At 54.7% G+C, this 21,229-nt stretch overlaps 1 protein-coding gene across 3 annotated transcripts in view; it reads right to left on the reverse strand.

Moving 5' to 3' along the window:
• Positions 1 to 4,479: 4,479 nt before the first annotated feature.
• TTC28 (tetratricopeptide repeat domain 28) overlaps positions 4,480 to 21,229 on the reverse strand; it is a 568,766-nt gene continuing 552,016 nt past the window's right edge. For 2 of the 3 annotated variants that reach the window (XM_015101419.3, XM_027956683.2), the window contains 8 exons: positions 19,931 to 20,651; positions 18,265 to 18,389; positions 15,538 to 15,769; positions 14,981 to 15,057; positions 13,715 to 13,738; positions 13,178 to 13,307; positions 10,655 to 10,762; positions 4,480 to 9,726 (listed from right to left, as the gene is read on the reverse strand). In XM_015101419.3, coding sequence (XP_014956905.3) covers positions 8,111 to 9,726; positions 10,655 to 10,762; positions 13,178 to 13,307; positions 13,715 to 13,738; positions 14,981 to 15,057; positions 15,538 to 15,769; positions 18,265 to 18,389; positions 19,931 to 20,651 — 3,033 coding nt within the window. In that variant the 3' untranslated portion in view covers positions 4,480 to 8,110. The remainder of the gene's footprint in view (positions 9,727 to 10,654; positions 10,763 to 13,177; positions 13,308 to 13,714; positions 13,739 to 14,980; positions 15,058 to 15,537; positions 15,770 to 18,264; positions 18,390 to 19,930; positions 20,652 to 21,229) is intronic. The other variant, XM_027956682.2, reaches the window with a different exon arrangement.

Here is a 21,229-nt window from a genome sequence, read left to right on the forward strand (position 1 = left end):
CTGCAGCACGCCAGGCCTCCCTGTCCATCACCAACTCCCAGAGTTCACCCAAACTCATGTCCATTGAGTCGGTGATGCCATCCAGCCATCTCATCCTCTGTCATCCCCGTCTCCTCCTGCCCTCAATCTTTCCCAGGATCAGGGTCTTTTCAAATGAGTCAGTTCTTCCCATCAGGAGGCCAAAGTACTTGAGTTTCTGCTTCAGCTGCAGTCCTGCCAATGAGTATTCAGGACTGATCTCCTTTAGGATGGATTGGTTGAATCTCCTTGCAGTCCAAGGGACTCTCAAGAGCCTTCTCTAACACCACAGTTCAAAAGCATCAATTCTTTGGTGCTCAGCTTTTTTTATGGTCCAACTCTCACATCCCATACACGACTACTTGAAAAACCAGGAGGGTGGGCTGAGCCTAAGCTGTAGGAAGGGACTTGGGGCTTCTCTTCCGATTGATTCCATTATGTATTTACACTCAGGATCACAGAGGCCCCTCTCTGGATGGCCTTAGACTTGGGTGTTCATCCATTTGATGTGTGTATCTTACTCCTTGGCTATCGTGTCCGTCTTCAGTTTGCTGGCTCTTCTGACTTGCTTCTTTTTTACCACATGTTCAGCATTCACAGCAAAGGCCCTGCTCAGGCCTCGTCACCCGCAGCCTCCACTCAGGGCCCCTGTGCCTCTGCCCTGGCTCATCCTGGGCAGAGCCAGGGCTGTTCTAGCAGGGCAGAGGCCGGGAGGAACCATAATGGACGTTTTCATTCATCACTCTGTTTGGACTGTTGGTAATGCAGGAGAGAGCGGTAGTACAGGAGAGAAGACACAATTTATTTTATGGACTTTTAATATCCGTTTTAACTTTCCTGCTCTCTGGGGGCAGGGGAGGCTATAGTCTATTTGTCACAACAAACCCTCAGCAAGTATTTGTAGAGTCAGTGACTTTTGAAATGTTAGATAAGAACTATCTCTTTTTTCTGAATTACATAGCAATTTTATATTTGCATTTTGGGTTCAAAAAGAGAATGGCTACACTTCAGGCAAAAAACTTCTGTAACTTCCATTTATGGGGGGAAAAAGTATTCAGACTTGACAGAATGCTGCCCGGCAGATCAGAGTGCAAACCCATTTACCTGTCCAGTTAACTAGAAAGGCAGACTTTGAGCTCTGCTACTGGGATTCAAAATTATTTTAAAATTTTAGAACTTCTTATTTAATATATTAAATAATGTAATATATATATTACATTATTAACAATATATTACATTATTAATATAATATATTACTTCTTATTTAATATATGTATATCAAAGATATTTATATATTTAAGAACGTATTATTCCGTAAGGCCCAAATGCACAATTGCTGCAAATCTAATAAATATCTTGAGATTGGATGCAAATTCATTTGGGAGGCAGAATGTTTCCTTAATGCCAACACGTCCCTTTAATGTATTTGGATCCAGATGTTTCGGCCTCATTTGCTGGAGTGGATGCAGCATTAGTCTGTCAAGTTCCCTGCTGTTTGCCATTATTTAGTATTGTTAGAGTCTGTAAGCTTGCACTCTCATTGGGAGAGTTGAGGAAAGGCTTTAAATTGGAAAAGATACCACCAAGCTGTGGCCCTTGTCCAGAATTCCTCAGATTAAAAACAACAAAACAGGGACTTCCTGGTGGTCCAGAGGTTAAGAATCTGCCTTGCAGGGACAGGAAGGAGGGAAGGAGAGAAAGAGACAGGGCCATATTGAGAGACAGAGAAAGAAAAGGAGAGGGAGACAAGGCAAGAGAGAGAGGGGGAGGGAGGAAAGGAGAGAGAGAGGGAGGGAGAGAGGGAGGGAGGGAAGGACAGGGCGAGAGAGAGAGAAAGAGAGAGAGAGAAGGGAAGAAAGAGGCAGAAAGGAAGGACCAGAGAGAGAGAGAAGGCGGGAGGGCAAGAGTCAGGACACAGAGGGTGAGAGGGCAGGGCAGGACATGAGGGAGAAAAGCAGAAGAATCCGCCAGGCGGTGCAGGGACACGGGTTCGGTTCCCAGTAAAGGAACTAAGATCCGCGTGCCTGGGAGCAGCTAAGCCCACACACCACCGCTCCAGGGTCCCTGCACCTCAAGGGGAAAGCCTGCACATTGCAGGGGAGACACCCTGTGCCACAGCCTAGCAGCCAAACAAAATATTTTCAAAATCTTTTTAAAGGTGACTATAAATACAACGTTAGAATACTAATATTACAAAGCAGCACCGTTGGACTTTCCCTGGTGGCCTAGTGGTTAAGACTCCATGCTCCCACCTTAGGGGGCCCGGGTTCGACCCCTGGTTGGGAAACTAGACCCCACACTCGGTGCAGCACAGCGTCAGGAACTGAGAGCAGTCCTGCTGGCTGGCTGTAAGGTCCCAGCACATGCATACCAGAGCCTCACTAAGGGCCGGCCTCTCCTCCTGGGAAGCCTCAAACTTCAGACACGCGAATTCTCCACCTGACAGATTACGTAAATCATGTTTTCTAAGGTAACAAGGACCACACAACTGTGCTGAAAGATCCTCCGTGGCGCTGCGCTACCCTTGCATCCTTTGATCTGTTCTGCAGATGATTAAAGTCACTCTGCTTTAACAGGAACAGTTTCTTAAGAAACGGCTGGACTGCATGGAGCCCCCCTCACACTGGCAGGCCCATGTCAGTGCCCCTAGAGTAGGAGTGTCCCGGGTCTGCCTTCTTGTGTGATCACAGGGTGGACCTTAGACTCGGCGGCACCCAGTTCTCCGAGTGGGACGTGCTCCATAGTTCGGTGCTGATCGCTTTTCCGTATGTGGGTGTGTTCACAGGTGCACCGCTTAGGGGCAGAGCTCTGGCCCTTGGCAATACCGCGTGTGTTCATCAGTAGACACAAGCTCCAGTAACTAACACGTGGACGCACGTTCAATCTGCGTTTTCCTGGTTTTAATGGAGGAGGAAATGGCAGCCCACTCCAGTATTCTTACCTGGGAAATCCCATGGACAGAGGAGCCTGGCAGGCCATACAGTTCATGGGGTCGCAAAGAGTCAGACACGACTGAGCGACTTCACGTCTTCCTAGTTTTAAAGGCATAGGAATTTAATGGTCATTGTTTTATTTCAGATTTTTATGTCCAGATTCATATATTAAATGGGCCTATACTATTTCTTATACTATCTATTGATCTTAGAATTAAGAATACCATCGTGGAGTGATTTTAATATCTTATTTTTATATTGTCTTAAACCATTTGAAAATACAGAGTACCACCAGTCCCTGAAAGTTTAGTGAAATATGTGTAAGACCTTCTGGGTCTGTCTGTTTTGGAGAGCTGGATAAAGGGCAAGGAGTTACAGACACCGTTTTAATTTCATGGGTTCTGGTTTCAAGTTTTCTTTCCCTTTGTGCACCGGAGTTTTTAGTATTTTTTCTAAAAGTTTATATAATCTAATTTTTGCAGTGTAGCTGCTGATAACACTTTTCACGCATTCTTAAATCCCTTATGAAACAGTTGGTGTGTGTGGATGAGGGGCTGTACACTGCAGTGCTCTGAAGCCACGTGCTCACCACTCCTGCATCGGAGGCCCCCACCCCCTGCATTCAGGGGCCCCTGAACTGTGTAAATGTGAATGCCTAAAACACACCGGGTGTGATCTTGCATTTTCACATATTTTGGCATAAAAGCATTCACAGTATTTTCTGGTTAATTTCTGCTGCAGCTTTAGCTCTGCCCCCTTTTCCTTCTGTCTCACACACACGTGCATCTCACACACACACGATCAGCCTCCTCAGAAATTGGTATGTTTTTCTTTTTTGGCAAAGTTTACCCTGCTTAGTCTTCTGTACTGTCTCCTGTGAGTTTCTGTGTGATTCCCTCCCTGTTCTCTCTGGGTTTGTTGTTGTTGTGCTGACGTCAGTCACATGCCCAGTGGCGCCTTCCTTCCCAGCAGGCCAGCGCACACTTGTACCACAGCACTGGCTGTTCAGAGCATCCTGCCTCACTGGCTGGGCTTTAAACAGTTACATGTTTAAAATTAACCTTGAAAATAAATATTTAGGTCTGTAATTTTTCTCTAAAAATGCCACTTCCACTGAATCCACTAATTTTCATGAAATTTTAAATCAATTTTAGTTTTAAGCTATTCGTAATTTATGTATTCCCTGAAAGTAGCATGTAAGCAGAACTAAAAATGTCTATATTTTACCTTATCGGGTGAAAAAGATTGTGGTCTGCTGTGCAAACTTCCAGTCTTGAACAGAACAAATAAGAAACCCCTCTGTCATTAATAGAAGTAAACCACAGAAACTCCCAAGGGGGCACCGGAGGCCTCTGTTCGGATACGGAAGGCCACCTCTGCTGTGCACTGGCAAACGTGAGACAGAAGTATATTCATAAGGATAAACTCCAGACAGGAGTCTGTGTTCATTAATGACACAGTACCATGTGTACTGCAGAGAAGCCTAGAAATTGTGGAGCATGCAAAGAAAGGGATTCAGATACGGCACTTAAAACCAAGGGAACTCATGCTTTAATAGACACGGAAATCACAAAGGAAGGCCAAGTGCCTTAGCAATCTCAATAAAAATACCAAGTTCTTTTTACATGGTAAATTTCATAATATAAAAAGTTTAATGCCATCTGGAAACTGTCATTTACAAAAAAAAAAAAAAAGTCCACATAGGCCAAGGATGGCTAACACTGCATACAGGGGCATGAGTGCCACGTGGGGAAGGCATGTGAGGAGGGGAGACGTGGCCACAGGTGTCCTTCCACGGGGCATCTCTGAAGGACCTGGCCCAGTTCACAAAGCACATGTACAGGTTCTTTTAGGTAAAAGAACAAAATACGTGATGAAAATTACACAGTTTTCACATTCTGCCTACTGACTAAAAGCAAGCCCGATTATCGTGTGGTGGTTTTTTCCAGCCTGAATTGAAACTGGCAAAGTGACAGTTCTCCTTGTGGTGGCTGGGGGGCGGGATGGTACTGCTGGGCATCCGCGGCGGTGACCACCTGCCGGCTTCCCCTGGACAGCCAAGCAGATATGGACGCGTGTACGGCGGCGTGTGGGCTGGGGACTGTTGGAAGTGGGTGGAGGCGAGAACGTTCTCGTTTCTCTACACACCAATACCAAACGATCAGAACGCAAGCCTGAGTGGCTCGCTGTGTCTTGGTAAATGGACTCTGTTAAGATGAGTGAAGTGTGAAGAGTTGCCTGCGTGGCCCACTGGTGAGAAGTAAGATCTGCTACCAGGGTTTGTAGGAGAGGGAGATTTTATTGCTTGCGTATTTGCATCTGATGGAGCAGAGCAGGGGCAGGGGTTCCAGTTTCCTGAGCTGAAAAAGAAGTCCTGTCCGATGCTGTCTGCATACAGGGACCCAGCGACCCCTTCCACGTGGGGCGGGGAGCCAAGAACTCCTCCAGGGCCGGTCCCTCCCCTCCATAGGGCTCGGGTTCCCACCCACCCCGTCAGTCTGTCCACAGCCCAACGGCCGCTTTCTGAGCCTAGAAACAGAACATGAGCCAGGTGTGTTTTCTGCCATCTGGACCAGGAGTCAGCAAAACGTTTTCATAAGAGGTTCTGTGGACCAAGAGGTAAAAATCACAATATTATGTAGATAGTTATATAAATATTTTAAAATGTAAAACCCATTGCTAGCTCATGGCTGTAAAAATCCAGGCCTCTGACCAGATTTAGCCTGGAGGTCATTTGCCAACCCCCTGATCTGTACAAAGAAATCTGCAAATTACACAATCTCACATAATTTTTAAGTGCATCCTTTTTTCAGGGAAGCCTAAAAAATTCACTTTGAGTTTACATCCATCTCACTTGAATAGAAAACACCAAGACTGACAGTAAACAGAAAGAAGTGGCAGTTGGTCTTGATTTTGTCATCTTTGCTTTCCTTCATTGAAGCTTATATCCAGGACCAAAAAAAAAATCATATATTCCATTTGGCTTTTGAACATGAAACCTACAACAACAAATGTACTTAGACTAAAACCAGGTTAGGGTCCACACGTCCTCCTAGCTGGCTTGGTAACCAGGAGAAGCGGTCTGGGTGGTAGGGGGCTGTGCTGGAGGTGGGCACCCAGGGCCGGAGCACAGACCGGCCTTTCCTCCAGGGCTCCTTGGCACTTGGGAGAGAGGCTGAGAGGTGCTGAGAAAGGACGAGCCTAACTGTCTACATGCGTGCGGATTCAGAAATTGACTTTTGAGGTTTGTTTCTTGTTATTGAGGACCTGATTTTGCTATCTAAATGCACAGTGCTATAAACTTGGCTTTCATTTGCTACATTGGTACTTTTATTACCATTTACAAAAGACATAAAGACAGCCTCATAGTTGCTTGCTTCTTGATAAAAGTATTTCTCTTCCAGTGTTGGGATCAGGGTTAGGATGAGAGGGACTTCCTTGCTCTTGTCAACATGGCTGTCGGATTAAACACAAAAAGTTTCTATGACGCAGCTCAGGAGAGTAAGACCGATTGAGTATATATTACCTTTCCCTCTTTGCGGAGTACAGTGAGGAATAATAGACAGGTGGTCAGTGTGAGTCAAGTGAGGCCTCCCCGAGGTTAACCCCCCGGGTGTCGTCGTCAGTGAGCCTGCTGCCAGGCCTGTCCTCTCCCCGGGGCTGGTGTCCCAGGACCAGAGGCTGCTGCCTTCTTTGGGTGGACCTTCACAGTCAGGAGGAGGTAGGAGTTCCACTTGAGAATCACCTAAAAGGGGCTCATGTTCTCCAGCTAAACTTGGCACTAATGTGATTTTCAGCATTTCATTTCCTTATAAAATAAGTTAATGGTTACCCCTACCTAGACTGTTCTTCTGTCTCGTCCTGGCTGGCGGCAGTATCAGGGAACTTTCATGGCTGTAGGAAGAGTCCCTCTTGTTTTTTCCCTGTATGTCAACACGGTTAAGACTCTCTCTCCCTGTTGAGCAGTAACTCATATATCCCAGCAGAGGCCCTGCTTCTGAGGCCGTGGACAGTAAGGGTCTGTCCTCAGACCACAGGAGCTGGGGCACCGGTCACACCAAGACGGGAGTCACGTGCAGCTCACAGGCGGGAGGTGCTGGGACTGTGGGAACCTGGCAGCAGATGTAGATAGGAGGGGTGTTAGAAGCCTGGAGTAGTTGGGAAAAGATAATAAAAGTAAGCAGGAAGTAAAGGGATAGGAGCTGGAAGGCTAGATTCTGGTTAAGTCTAGTTAGCCATGGGATTTTTTTTTTTTTTTTTTTTGCTTTTTTCTTCTAAGGAAACTGAATAATTTCAAACTCCCCCCCAAAAAATTTGATACTTATTGATGACTATTCAAAATTTGACATTTTAGAAAACTTTTTGAGCTTTTAAAAATAATAGCTATAAATGCAAAGTACTATTGATAACAAAACCAAGTTGTTTATCCACGTACAAAAAAGGTCAGTAATGTTTTAAAAGCACAAAGTTGCATTTTAAATCACAATTGCATAGTTCTAAAATGCCTGGATAGGAGTTATGTAAATTTTCAAGTTTGGTTGACCATGGGGCTCCAAGGACATTTGTAGAGCTCAGGAGAGCAGAGTTCAGGACGGAAGCACTATTTCCAGGTGAATTATTGCATCGGTTCTATGATGTTACAGTACCGTGAGACCAGAATTGCTACAATTTAATTACAAATCATTGGCATTTTTAAAACCGGTATCTTGTTTTTTTTGGCTACTATAACAACACTTTCATGTAGAATTCAACTTAGATTTTATGTACCCCAACCAGCACCTGAAAGCCTTACAAAAGCTCTGTATTCTGTGTATAAAAGGTACTGCATATATACCTCTTAGCAAAATATGTACTCCCTCTCCTCCCCTGCCCCAGAACCTTGACCATTTTTGTACAAAAGTCCTATTGAAGAATCGCATCAAAGATGAGAAGAGGGAGCTCACAGGTAAACATTTGGTGACGTGTGTAGAAAATTCCGTGCGCGTCCTGTACCAGCTCCACAGAAGTCCTGGCTTTTGGTGAATCTGCCCAGAGTCCCCGGGGGCCACCAGTGGGCGGGGCGTCTGGGCGGGCGGCGCACGCAGGGCAGCCGAGTGAGTGCGGAGAGCCCGGCTGGGCCGCTGCGCTCCGGGTTGCTGTCGGTGGGCATAGAAGAGGCTTTAGCATTTAGAGGAAGGAAAAAATCTTCCTGGGGACAGAAACTTGTAGCCGTTTCCAGAAGGAAGTCTCAAAGGGCGCGTGGGAGCCGGGGCGGGCGGGCGGGCGGGCAGCGGCAGCGTGCTCAGCGAGGTGGTCTCCGTGCGCCAGTGTCCATTGGGCGGGGCTTTGGGGGGTGTCTCTCCACGTCGCTGCAAAGACAGCTCCTTGAGTTCCAGCTTGTCTGCGCCCTCCTCCTTCTTGTTGTGCCGAGGTGACAAATTTAAGAGGCTGAGGACATCTCTCTTGGAAGTCATGGTTCCAGGGGCCCCCCGGAATATTTTCACTGGTCCCGTGGAGTGCTGGGGTGTGCTCTGCCAGAACATCTTCAGGTTGTGGACGGCCTGCACCTTCTCGTCGATGGCCGCCATCTTCAGCTTGTCGAGGTCGGGGTGGTCGGCGGGGCTGGACCGCGCGGAGCCTGCCGAGGAGTAGGAGAGAGCCGGGGACGGTGCACTTCCGGCGGGAGACTGGTGGCCTGAGCTGGGGGACATGTTCCTTGGAGATTTGGAGATGTGAGCGCTGTAGGGGGAGCTGGGGTACTTCAGCTTGAAGAGGGGCTGGTCGCTCAGGGAGGTCTGCGAGTCGGAGCCAGGCGACGGCCGGCCGCTGTGCTGGCTCGGGCTGTCTTTGGCGGACGCCTCGGAGGCGGTGGGGCTGCTGTACCCCGAGCTCACCTTGGGGAGGGAGGAGCTCCTGGCTGGGGGCTTTGGTTTGATGGTGACCGGCGACGACGACGGCTGGCTCTTCTGGTGGGAGAGGGCGGGCCTGCTGAAGGCGCTGGTCTCTGACGCTCGGAAGACGGCAGCGCTGTTGGGCACGGAGACGCCGTCTTCAGAACTGGCTCCCTGACCGCCGCCCCTCTGAAGACGCTCCACTGCCATGAGATGGCTTTGTGTCTCCTCGAGAATCTTCTGCGCCAGCTCTTGAGGGTCAAGCTTTGAGTTGCTTTCTTCTTGGGACTTCACGGTACTATCTGTTTCTGTGCTCGACTGGTCTGATTCTCCCGTATCTGAACTTGCTAGTTTTCCAACTTTCTGGAAGGGTGAGTTTGGGCTGGGAATCAGAGTCATTTTAACGGGAGAGTTTGGAGTGCTTGAGCTCACCGAGACTTTGATGCCGCCCGCTGTCCCCACGCGGGCCTGCTTGTGGTCGGGTGAGAAGCCCGTTGGTGGGTCCTCTTGGGAGGCCGCCAAGGGCTCCGTGCTAATGATGGAGAACCCCTCGTACTCCTCCTCGTCCTTGGCGCCTGCGGGGCGGGCGGGCGGGGACAGCGGGCTGCGGGGCAGGGCGGCGCGCGGTGGGCAGGTGTTCTTGGACCGCTCGTAGTCTTGCCGTCCCCGAGGGACCGCGCCTTCTGACCCCCCATCAGGCTTGGAGACGAAGCTCATGGAGGAGGCGATGGAGCTCAGGCTGTACACAGAGATGGCGTCTGAGGCTATGCTCTCCGCCCCGGTCGGGGAGAAAGGAGGGTGCTGGTAGCCCAGGGGCAGAGCGTTGGAGACAGACTGGGCCGAGGCCAGCGACTCCAGGGAGGACGAGCTGTCCAGGCTGAGGCGCTTGGGCAGCTCGGTGGAATCTACGACAAAGGAGCACAGTTAGAATTCTCTATGGTGTTGACTTCTTTCACAAGCATCCTCATATGCATAGAAGCTAGTTATTCACAATCTGAATTTGTCTCAAGCCTGGAAAACAGTCCTGTGGGAAAAGGTAAGTCTCACGCTGGGGACAGAAACAGGAGAGGCCCCCAGCGCTGCAGGCCCAAGGCCCCGTGGCCGCATCACCCCACATCGCAGCGCCCTCCCTCCCACCTGCTCAGAACCCGCTCCAGACAGGCTTTTGTTTCCCCAGCTCATGTAAAGGTCATCAGTGGCCATTGCACTGCCCGCTTCTGCACAGATCACACCCTTGGGGTATTAGCCTTCCCCGGCCCTGCCTCATCTGTGACCTTGACCCCGGGAGGGCCCACAGGACAGTCTTGTTCGCCTGAGTTCTGTGGGCACGTTAATATCTCCACTCTGGACTCGTCTGACCAGCTGCCTCTGCATGCGTCCAAGAGGGAACTCAGACCCAGTGCTCGTGCAGCTTCACCCATGGCAGCCCATGCTGGCAGCTGTCATCTCTAACCCCTCTCTGAGCACGTTCATCAGCGGGCTTTGCTGGTTGCCATCAAGCCTTGACACCAACAGCGCCAGCATTCAGCCTCACTCCGCCCCTTGAGGGCAGGCTTGCCCCAGGCTTTGGAAACCGCCCTGCAGGCCCAGCTCTGGGTGCCGCCCCTCCCGCAGCACCTCTCCTCCGATGCCACCTGCACTTCCTTGTCCCTCAGTCCCCCGTCTGACATATACTGTGCACGCGCACACCATAAGCTGAGGTCCAGCAGTAGGGAGCTTGTTTTTTGGACATTCCCTGACATACAGCAGACATTCGCTCACTTAATTCTTCCCCTTCCCAAACCATACCCAGGGCCGTGCCCGTAGCTCCTGGGAGCTGCAAGGTGCTCTTACCGAAGAGCGCAAGCAGGGCCTGGAGCGCAAAGTGCATGGTCCGTCGGTTGGCTTGTTTCCCAGTTTTCAGGATTACTTCCTCCTGACCGACCTCACAGAGATCAAAACCTAGAGAAACAAAGACCATAAACACCTGCCTCCTTGGGGAAGCTTCGCGGGCCTGAAAAGGATGTGCACTCTAGGGCTTCTCACCCTGTCCTGGGGAACCTGTGCAGACCCCTCGGAAAGCCCTGCCTGCACATCGGTCCCAAGAACATCAGTCACAGGCACCCCTCTCGCCTGCAGGGGCTCCCCTGACCGCTGTCCTTCCACAGAGCGCTGGCTGCTGCCCTGCCCTGCCTTCTCCAGAGAGGAGCTGGGAGGAGTAAGGCTCCTTGACACTTGTCTCCATTCTTTGCAGAACGGTTCACTTAAAAAAGACTGTCGAGGACAAACACTGGCTCCTCTGTTCGGCCGGACATCTGAAGCTGGTGCAGGAGAAGGTGGGAGCTTTGCAAGGACGGTGTCTCTGCGTGTGGGCATGGTCTGCCCCACAGGCTCTGAGACGAGCTTCTCCAATGCTGCAGAATCTGTTCTGGGCTGGAGCGCCCACCAGGGACTCGCTCCGCCCCGCCGGAGCCCACAGGGAACAGCCCCGAGTCTAATAAGACCCAGCGCGGGTACAACAAAGGCCGGGCGGCCGCCTAACAAGCTGTTGCCACAGCACTTGGACTCACTGGGGCCGTGGCGGAAGCAGCCAGCAGGTAAGGACCTAGGGCCGACGGGGCTCGGCTCAGAATGTCTTCACTTAACCTCCCAGCAGATCACTGAGCTCTGCTTCAAACAGTGTGGACACTTGGGGCCAGCAGCAGCCCAGCGCTCCCAGGCCCTTCCCTGCCTCACCTCAGTGTTCCTATAGCACGGACCCCAGCGCCAGATGAGAAACCTGTCTTTTTTATTCTTGTAAGTCCTGTGTTGGGCCTGGGAACTGGACTCAATAAAGGTGCCTTAAACTCAGCATTCTGGTTGCTATTGGACATTTGCCCCTCTGAACTCAAAAATAAACAGACCCTGAAACCAACAGGAAGGTATCTGAGAACTCAGCACTTAGAAAATGAATGACTAATAACGTTTTAGTTTAGAATCCTCTATCAAGGGGACTTGAACTGGTTGTCCCAACAGAACTGAGTTCTCTAAATGTCACAGCCTGTGACTTGCCGAGGGCTGGAGGGGGTAGTTCTCCCGACTCGCCCTTGAGTATCAGTGGGATTCAGAAAGTAGAGGAGCATCAACAAAAAGCACCCAGGACCCCAACCCGAGAGCGTGCCAGCAACACAGCCTGTCCCCGGGAGGACAGGAGCTCCTCCTCCTCCTCACAGAAAGACCTCGGCTCTGGCCTTGCCTCACCTGCAGCCTCACAAGTGAGACCCATCCTGGGCGTGGAGCTAGTCCTTCTCAGCCCTGCTCCACTTGCTCATGACTATGCTTACTAGATATAAATGTACTATGTTTATACCAAGAAGGCTATGTTTTAAGTCCACAAGAAACAAGCAAATAATAAAAATCATAAAGGATGTCAGAGTACCTACTGTCAGGGGATTTGGAACCCCTGTAGGGTTGTGTGGGTTCCCTCCTTGCCTCCAAAGACAGGTGGAAGCCCCCAAGTTGAGATGGGCTGGGAAAGGTCATTTAATGGGCTAGAAAAGGTGCCCAGGCTTCCCACGCAGGAGGAACATTCCCTCAGACTAAAAACCAAGGGCCTCCCACCAGCATCTCGATCCCAGGATCTGCCTCTGTGTCCCCTGCCCAGGCCTCAGGCTCTTCCCTCGGCCTGGATCTTTCCTCCACAGGCTCTGGGCCTGCGGGGCTCCTGCCCATCTCTGTGGCCCTGATGCTTCTGTCCGTGCCAGGGTTCTTCACTTCTGAGCTGCTCCCCGTAGACTGCATCTTTCTGTCTGTCTGTCTGCCCCTCTGGTATGAAAGCTCTGATAAGAGAAGGACCTTCTGTCCTGTGCTCACTGCTGCCTCCCCCGTGGCTGCGGCAGGACGGCACAGCCTCTCGGGGTGATTGAGGAGGAGACAGCAGTGGTGCTGGAGCTTCCTCAGCTGGCCCACAGCGCTGGAGGAGGAAGTGTCCTGACTGGAGGAGGATCTTGCATCAGGCTGTCCTAGGTTTCTGTGGTCAAAGGCAGTTTCGATTGTATTTTTTTCTCTGCCAAGTTTGTGTAGCCAGTGATAGAGCCCAATGTTGAAATCGTGACAGCTTTCTTTAGGCTGTAGTCATGGCTTGACTCCCAGCAGATTCATCTTAACACGATGACTCTTAGTGTGAGGAGGAAATAATCTTGTAGGGGATGGGGGCAGCCGGAAGGCCGTCTGGGAGCTGTGCTGAAGCACCAGCCCTCATGTTAGCCACTGAGTAATAAACACAGAAACAACACTAAGACCCGAGTGTCTACCAACGGCACCCAACAGAAACCAGGAGAGAAACAGGTTAAAAAGAAAGGTGGAAGGAAAGGAGCCCCTTCGCGGACGCGGGCCTACCTAGAGCCGCCAGGAACTCATGGCAGCCAGGGAGCCGCCACAGCTGAACGCTGATGGAGACCTGGATGGGCGCCGCGGCGAAGTCCTGCTCCTTCTCGCCGGCCTGCAGCTGCACCAGCACCTGGTGGAGCTGAGCAGGGAGAGCGTCAGCCTGCGCCAGCCCGGGGCTCGTCCCTAAGCTGCCCGCGCACTGGGCACGGGCACGGCTAACGGCCTCCTGTGTGTGCAGCACCTCAAGTTCTTTTCACGGGGCCTCTGTGCCTGCTGCCCTCTGTCCTCTCCGTGGGAGCGGGGGGGCTCGGGGCGAGAGGAGGGGCAGGGGGCTCCCAGACACCTGCTGAGCGTGAGCACTCCCCCCGGGGCTGCTGGCCTGCCGTTCTGAGGGAACTTGAAAGGTCAGATCCAGAGCAGAGCGGGCGGAGCCGGAAAGGGAGCCAGAGCCGAGGGCTGGGGCAGCCGCCTGGGCCAGCAGCACGGGGCGGGGCGGGCGGGTCGAGGGGCTCACCGGACAGCAGTGCCACTGAGAGTGGTACTCACCATTCCAACCACATTCCTAACAGCCTTCGGCCAGCAGAGTATGAGAGAGAGAGAGAGAGAGAAGAGAGTTTAGACTCAAGCACAGGCTGTTATGCACCACACGCTGATCACTGCTGTAGGAAGCGGGCTGGCTCTGACCCGGCGGGGAGCGGAGAGGAGTGAGAGTCAGCAGGGACACAGGAGAAGGCGCAGCCACCCCCCGCCAGACGCCCCAGAGGTCGCCGCCTGCCCTTCCTTGCCAGGAGGGGGCGGGACTGCGGGCCCTTGTGGCCACTCCAAAGCAGTCTCCGATTCGAGTGGCTCAGAAGTGCCTGCCGTCCCGGGGCAGGGGCAGGGGCTGTGGAGGTCCCCATGCCACCAAAAGCAAGAAAGTAAGCAATTGGCTCCAATGCTCAGCCTCACCCTACACACGTGCCTCTAGCCTTTTCTCTTGGAAGAGCACAGGCTTGTAGCCCTGAAGTGTCTTCCTGATTCTCCCCAACGAGCAGATCCTAACGCTTATTACGAAACGAGCAGAAACTCACGATCAGTGAGCTACGCTCGGAATCGGGGGAGAGGCACCAGGGCTGAACCCTCGACGGAGCAGCTTATTTCTACAGATAAACAGGTCCACTAAAAGGAAATCTGCTGATAAAGACTAATAATGTACATTACTTTGTCAAATTATTACACTTAAAACCGCTCCGTCCTCTTCAGGGGTCACTACATTGTCACCAGGGGCTTGTTCCAGACCCGCACAGGCCAAGAGGAAGATCTGAAGCTCGGTGGCCAATTCAAGAACGGCCTACATGATGCCAAGGGCTAGAATCCTCCAGTTCTCTAAATCAGATCTACCTTCCCCTAAAAGAAAGCACTTTGTGAAGAACTTGCTAAGCAGTATCTTCCATGAGAGGTGACTGTGCTCACCACTGCCTCAGCGGTGGTGCTGTCTCAGGCAGGGGTCACGCTCTGACCTGAGAATAAGTATGGGAACACCTGCTGGCTTGGGGCAGTGGTGGTCAGGGGTGCCCAGTGCAGGAGGCCGCTGTATGCAGAGGTCAGGAAGAGCCCTGAGACCACAGGGGACTGGGGCCCCTTGGGCGTCCTCTGAGGCCCTGGTGCTGTTGGCACTCAGCACCCAGAGAGGGCCTGAGAACCAGCTCCTCCGTGCTGGCCGACCTACCCCAGCTCTCGCCTCTCATCCCGAGGGCTGAGCTTCCTGTTTGGATCGGACCTCTGTCCCTCAATGCGGCCCAGCCCCCGGGCTCTGCTTCCTGCTGGACTCACCCGGCTGATGAGCTGCTCGCCCGTCTCCGAGGCTGTGATGAGCTTGCAGAGGGCTTGGAGGGCAGGGTTGGGCAGACCTACGGCAAGGAGGAGGCGGCGTCATCTGGAGGGGCACGCTGCACCCACAGTCTGCACCTTCCTAGGGGAACGCACCCCGAATGCTCAGCTTTGCTCCCATTTTCAAAAGCTCAGCACAGCCAGACAGTGTGTCCAAGTCCCACCTGGATGCTCTCTGAGAAGGGCAGCCAGAGGCTGCACATGGTCACCCCAGGATCCTGACTGGTCGCTCAGGCAGCATCACCCCCCGCCAAGCGATGCAAGAAGCGGAGCCCTATGACCCCGGGTTCAGCCACAGGGCCCTGTTGGGCCCGAAGCTGCCGACAAAACGTTTGAGCCGCTGCTGTCTACCCCGCGAGGGGCAGAGCTGGGGGTCACAGATGGAAGCACCAGGCCGGAGGAGTCTGCGTCAGGGACTCCGGAGACCCCGGCTCCTCCCCGTCCAAGAGCAGCGGGAACCACAGCCCCCCACGCTGCACGTGCTGCCGGCCGAGGCTCACCCAGCAGGGACTGGATGGTGCTGCTGCACTGCTGGAGCCGGTCGCCCGGGTCGGAGGTCGGGAAGAAGACGGCCGCTGGCAGGCCGCTGGCCGGGGGGTCCAGCCGGAAGCCCACAGCGGTGAGGAGGGCCTGCCAGCCGGGGGTGCCGCCCACTTTGTTCTCCACGCTCTGCTGGGACGTGTACATGGCGTTGCGCTGCCCGTTCTGGATGCGCTGCAGCGACTTCTCCACCTGTGGGGGAGGGGGAGGCGCTGCTCTGGGCGGGCGTGGGGACCCTGGTTTCTCTCCAGGTGGCTTTTGGGGGACACACAGCCAGTGTGGGGAGCGGTGCGGGGCTGACGGCCACACCCAGGCCTGAGGGCCACACAGCAGCAGCCAGCGCCCCGCAAGGGAGGGACCGCCACTCTCAGAGCCAGCGAGGGCTGGGGGCTCCAAAGAGTCCCGGCCCTTCCCTAATGTGGCTCCAGGCTCTGGCACCTCCACGCACGTGGGAGATCTGTCTGGAAACCCATCTCCTGCCCAGGGCCTGCCCCAAACCCTGCAGGCTGACTGCCCATCACCAGGACGAACCCTCAGGCCTTCAGGATCCCGCACACACATGAGGCGGTGCCCTCACTGGGCCTGTGTCCCCCAGACCTCCGACTCCTCTGCCTGCGGCACTGACCTCTGGACCCTGTCCTGCACGTTCCGGGACCGCCAGGTAACAGCCCCTCAGCTCTCCAGGAGCCTCCACGGCGCCTGCAGCAGTCATGCACCTTCCCTCGGCCCCTTGACTCCATGGGAAGCATCGGTTGGTCCTGAGACATCCCCTGCCCTGCACACCCCTGGCAGGGACAGAGCGCTGTCCAGGACGCCCCCAGAGTACAGCCCGCGGGCGCTGGGCGATTCCCCGGCTGCCCTGTCGTCAGGACTCCGTGGTCCCACTGCCTTGGGCCCAGTTCCAACCCCTGTGAGGGGACTGGGCTCCCACGAGCTGTGCAGCTCAACAGAAAGTAAGAGGAAAACAGACAGCATCACATCTGGAGGCACTCAGTGTACTCAAGGTTTGAAAACAACCCTTGGCCAGGTGAGCCTGCTTTTAGGAACTTACCCTGTACCATTGTGTTTCCCAGGTCCAGACTGTAGGGAACCCCCTGTAGTCAGGGCTCTGCGCTCCTACTGCAGGGGCGCGGGTTCAGTCCCTCACCAGGAAAATGACGCATGCCGCAAGGTGCAGCCACAAAAGGAGAGACCCCGGGGCGCTGGGGGCTGACTTCACAGGTAGGAGGAAACATGAGTTCCCGGGCAGGACAGATGGGCAGCCAGCTGCTGTCCCTCGTGCTGGGCAGCCCCTGGGGACACTGTCTGCTAGGTAGGTAGGGAAGGACTGGTGAATTCGACCCATGGGCCCTACACTCATCCCCAAAGATGAAGCCAAGAATGAGGCGAGAACCCTGGATGAACTTGAGGGGCCCTGAGGCTGGATTCCGGCCCTGGGAGGCAGTGCCAACACCTACAGCAGGGAGGGGGGCACCGCCTGCCAGTGTCCTGGTGCTGAGCAACTTTACGTTCAGCTTGCAGGCCCAGGTTAAAAGAAGAGACCTTTGGAGAAGGTCTCCCCAAATTCTCAAAGCACGTGAGTGCGTCTGCCCAGTGGGGTGGGGGTGCTTCCTTGTGTCCAGCCCGAGAGCTGTCAGAGGTCAGCCTCCAGCAGTGCTGTCCACATACTGACTTTTTTTAAGTCTGAGAAAACCTTCAGACAGACCTGAGTAAGAAGCGGCTGTGGCTGACCCGTCACTGGAGCCTGCCCGGCCCCCTGGCCAAGGCCGTGTCCACTCGGGGGCCCCAGGAGAAGCCTTCGCCAGCTCTTCCCTCCTCAGCTCCTCTGAGCTGCCAGGTGGCCACAGGGGGAGTGTGGGCCTTGGATTTGGAGAGAACGTGGATGTGGTGGGGACTTCCCTGGTGGCTCAGTGGTAAAGAATCCGCCTGACGACCCCCTGGAGGAGGAAATAGCAACCCACGCCTGGGAAACCCCATGGACAGAGGAGCCGGGAGGCTACAGTCCATGGGGTCGCAGAGTCAGACCCAATCGAGTGACAACAACAACAACAAGGGATGCAGGGTGGGTTGCTGCCATGCGCTGGACAGCGCCTGGTCTTTCTGGCAGAACTCAAGGAGGCTAAGAATTCTGAATTATTTGAAACTGCCTCTAGGTTATCAAGATGAAAAGGTGGAACAAGTTTCACGTCACTCCTGGCTTGGTTTACAACCTTTCAGTTCTGTAGACGAGCAGGGCCAGTCTTCAACTCTTCCAGCTGACTTTAGGGAGAGGCCAGTATCCTCTGATTATACCAGCTCTCAGCTACTGGGACCCTGTTGGGTGCCAGCTACTCATCTTTTCTCTAGCCCTCAAGGTAACCTTGAAAAGGTACATTTTTATCCCCTTCCACTTGCAGCTGAGGCTCAGAGAGCAAGGTCATTTGCCTAAAGCCACATGGCTGGAAGTGGCTGTGGTCAGGCCTTACTCCAGAATCCCACTTGGCTGCCCCTCCAGGGTCTGGGCGAGGACGGTGAGCCATGGGTGACCACCCACCATGCCCACTGCTCGGACCAAGTGACTTGACCCACAGACACTGGGGACAAAGTCCCCTCCATCTGCTCGTCCCCTGCCCCCACGGCCGCGGGACCCCAGCCTCACTGCTGCTCGAGCATCGCAGCTGCCTCCCCGAGGGCCCCGCGCCCCTTACCAGGTGCAGCAGCACTCGCAGGGCATCCCGCGCGCGCTCCGGGCGCTGGAGGATCTCGGTGAGGGCCTGTCCGATGAGCGAGGAGGGACTGTTGAGCTTCACGTCGCTGCCGATAAGCATGAACCCTGTGAGGACATGAATGCACCTCAGGGCGGTCCCTCCCCACCCCAGCTCGCACGCAGAGCACCAGGGCAGCTGCTCCAGGGGCTGGACCAGGGCAGCTACGCACGGGCAGCTTGACACACCCCACCCCCACTTTAAGAAGCAACGCTGTCTGCTGGGCAAGCTGCTCGGGAAGGTGCCCCTGTGCTCCTGCTGTGCTGAGCAAGCCAGGAGGCGGCCCTCCGCTGGCTCAGCCCCCATCCCAAGGAATAATCTGCCCTTTTTCCCTGAAATTCACTGGTGTCTGCTGGAATGGAGGAGCAGTGTGCTCGACTCCTCAAGTCACCAGAGGAGGGGACAGGAGGCGGTTCTCCCCCAGACAAGCAAACGGAGCCTGGCTTGGGGGAGCCACATGTCTGCCTTCCTCCTGCCCCACGGCTGCTTCCCCAGCACCCACTTCTGTGAGTGGGGCCTGGGCCTGGGGGAGGCACCGCAGAGCAGCTCTAGGAGCTCTAGCTCCTGCCCCGAGTCACGGGGGGAAGGGCTTCTAAGAATGAATGCACCGAGGCTGTTCTCCAGGCTAACAGGGCAGCACCGTTAAACACTTTCCCCCATAACAAAGTAGGCTTTTCTGCTGTCACTGAAACTAAGCTGGGACCGAAAACCACTTACACGAGCACGCTGACAAGTTGGGGAAGGGGTCCAGTCAGGACTGCAGCCACGCACAGGGCTGGTCCCCACAAACCCTGCAATAATACATCCTGTGGGACCTTGGGGGGCTATTTTTAAACATATAAATGAATGGTGTATTTTTTTGCCGTTAAAACAATAAAGTGTAAATGTTTGAGAACATTGTTTCTGGTGTTCCTGTTTTAGGGGTCACTGCAGCATGGGTAGGATTGTGGCTCAGCTAATAAAGAATCCGCCTGCAATGCAGGAGACCTGGGTTCAATCCCTGGGTCGAGAAGATCCCCTGGAGAAGGGAAAGGCTACCCATTCTAGTATTCTGGCCTGGATTTTCCACGGACGCTATCGTCCATGGGGTTGCAAAGAGATACGATGGAGCAACTTTCACAGCTACAACGCAGCTCAGGTCACACAGCCTGACACAAAGCTGGACTGAACCCAAGCCCCCTGACGACCAAACCTCAGGTCTTTCTACGGCGCTGACTGCTCCTTCCTACAGGCTGGGAGTCACAGGAAGGCTGTAAATGGAGCCCCCAGCACCCACTCGACACACTTAGACAGCGAGCTCTCCTGCTGCTCCCTGCTCAAAAGACCACTTTCCTATCAGGCGAGTCAAGGCTGACTTGGCAGCAGGCCAGAGTCTCAGCCGGGGGACTCTCCTGGAGCCTCTGCACTGTCCTTTCCTCAGGGTTCCCTTCCTCACACCCCACCCCAAAACCCACTAGCCTTCTGACAGGAGCCTGAGCCCCTGCCCCCCCCCCCCCCCCCCCCCCCCCCCCCCCCCCCCCCCCCAGCCCCCGCCCCCCCCCCGCCCCCTGCCGGGCGCCCGAGCCCCTGCCCCTCGCCCCGGGCCCTCTGACGGCTCCTGAGCCCCTACCTGCCCAGTTGGAGGGGTGTGAGAAGGCCTTGCTGCTCTGCACCACCTTCATGGCCTCGCCCAGCGCCGCGCTGGCCTTCAGGCCGTTGAGCAGAGACGAGTACAGGGCGTGCAGGAACATCTTGGAGGCGGCCACAGGCACGGGCCACAGAGACACGAGGACGCACTGAGCGCCCGCCGCCAGGAAGGCCCGCGTCAGCGCCACCACCCCGTCGGCCGTGATCCTGCTGCTGGACTCCTGGGAAGAGCCGAGCACCACCAGCTTGACGGGCAGGCGCAGGTCCAGGATGTCGGCAGCCGTGAGCAGCAGCTCCTGCAGCGGCGGGCAGTCCGAGATGCTCTCGCCGTCGCTGGCGTCGTCCTGCACCCGCAGGGACTCGGGGATGGTGTAGGGGTGGCCGAAGGAGCTCTTGCCGCCCGCAGGGGCGCCGTCCACACTGGGCGTGAGGACCAAGGCCGACAGTTTCCAAGAGATGTGGGTGGCGAAGTGGACGCACTCGGCCTGCGTCAGGGCGCTCATGACCCGCTCTTTGGTAGCCACGCTGCCCACCAGCGGCTGGCAGCCCAGCAGCTCGGAGACCATGTAGGCTTCCTCCTCGGCTGACGGCATCGGGCCCCACAGCCACCTGTCCATCACCGCCGATGGCAGCTTGGGGTTGCCGACCACCGCCGCCATGGACGTGGAGCTGGAATAGGTGGGCGGGCTCTTCCTCAGGTGAGACTAGGAGGGGAGGAAAGGCAGCGAGCACCCGTCAGGGCTTCTCCCGGCACCTGGAAGCCAGCACAGGTGGGGCCACGTCCAGCATGGCCCACCTGTCCTCCTCATAACCTCACTCACTCCACTTTTCAACACCTTCCTGACACAGTGCACGTCTGGCTGAGAATCACACCTGCTGTGACAAGCTCTTGGAAAAAACCAGACTAGACAGGGTGGGAAGACCCCATGCTGTTTGTCAAGCGGGGGCAGGGGTGGTGGTGCTGGAAGCGGGGGCAGGGTGTGCAGGGGTGCCAGGTCGCCTGCCCCACATCTCCCTCCTGCAGGTCCCCCTGTGAACCCCTCAATAAGGGGGAGCCCACGCCCGATGCCACAGGGGCGGCTTTGTCTAAACCTGCAGAGAGCAAGTCACCCTCCGGGGAAATGGCCAAATTAAGTCCTGTACCACTGAAACGATCACAGTCCCCCTCAAAAGAGAAACATCCCCGAATTCTAAAGTCAGCATAAAGAAGCCCAACAAAGTTCTGATTTCGCCCCACAGTGCCTTCTGATGCATGGAGGGAACACATCAAGTGTCAAATTAT

This window comes from Ovis aries, chromosome 17 (genome assembly GCF_016772045.2).
Source record: "Ovis aries strain OAR_USU_Benz2616 breed Rambouillet chromosome 17, ARS-UI_Ramb_v3.0, whole genome shotgun sequence".
In the NCBI taxonomy this organism is placed as follows: domain Eukaryota; kingdom Metazoa; phylum Chordata; class Mammalia; order Artiodactyla; family Bovidae; genus Ovis; species Ovis aries.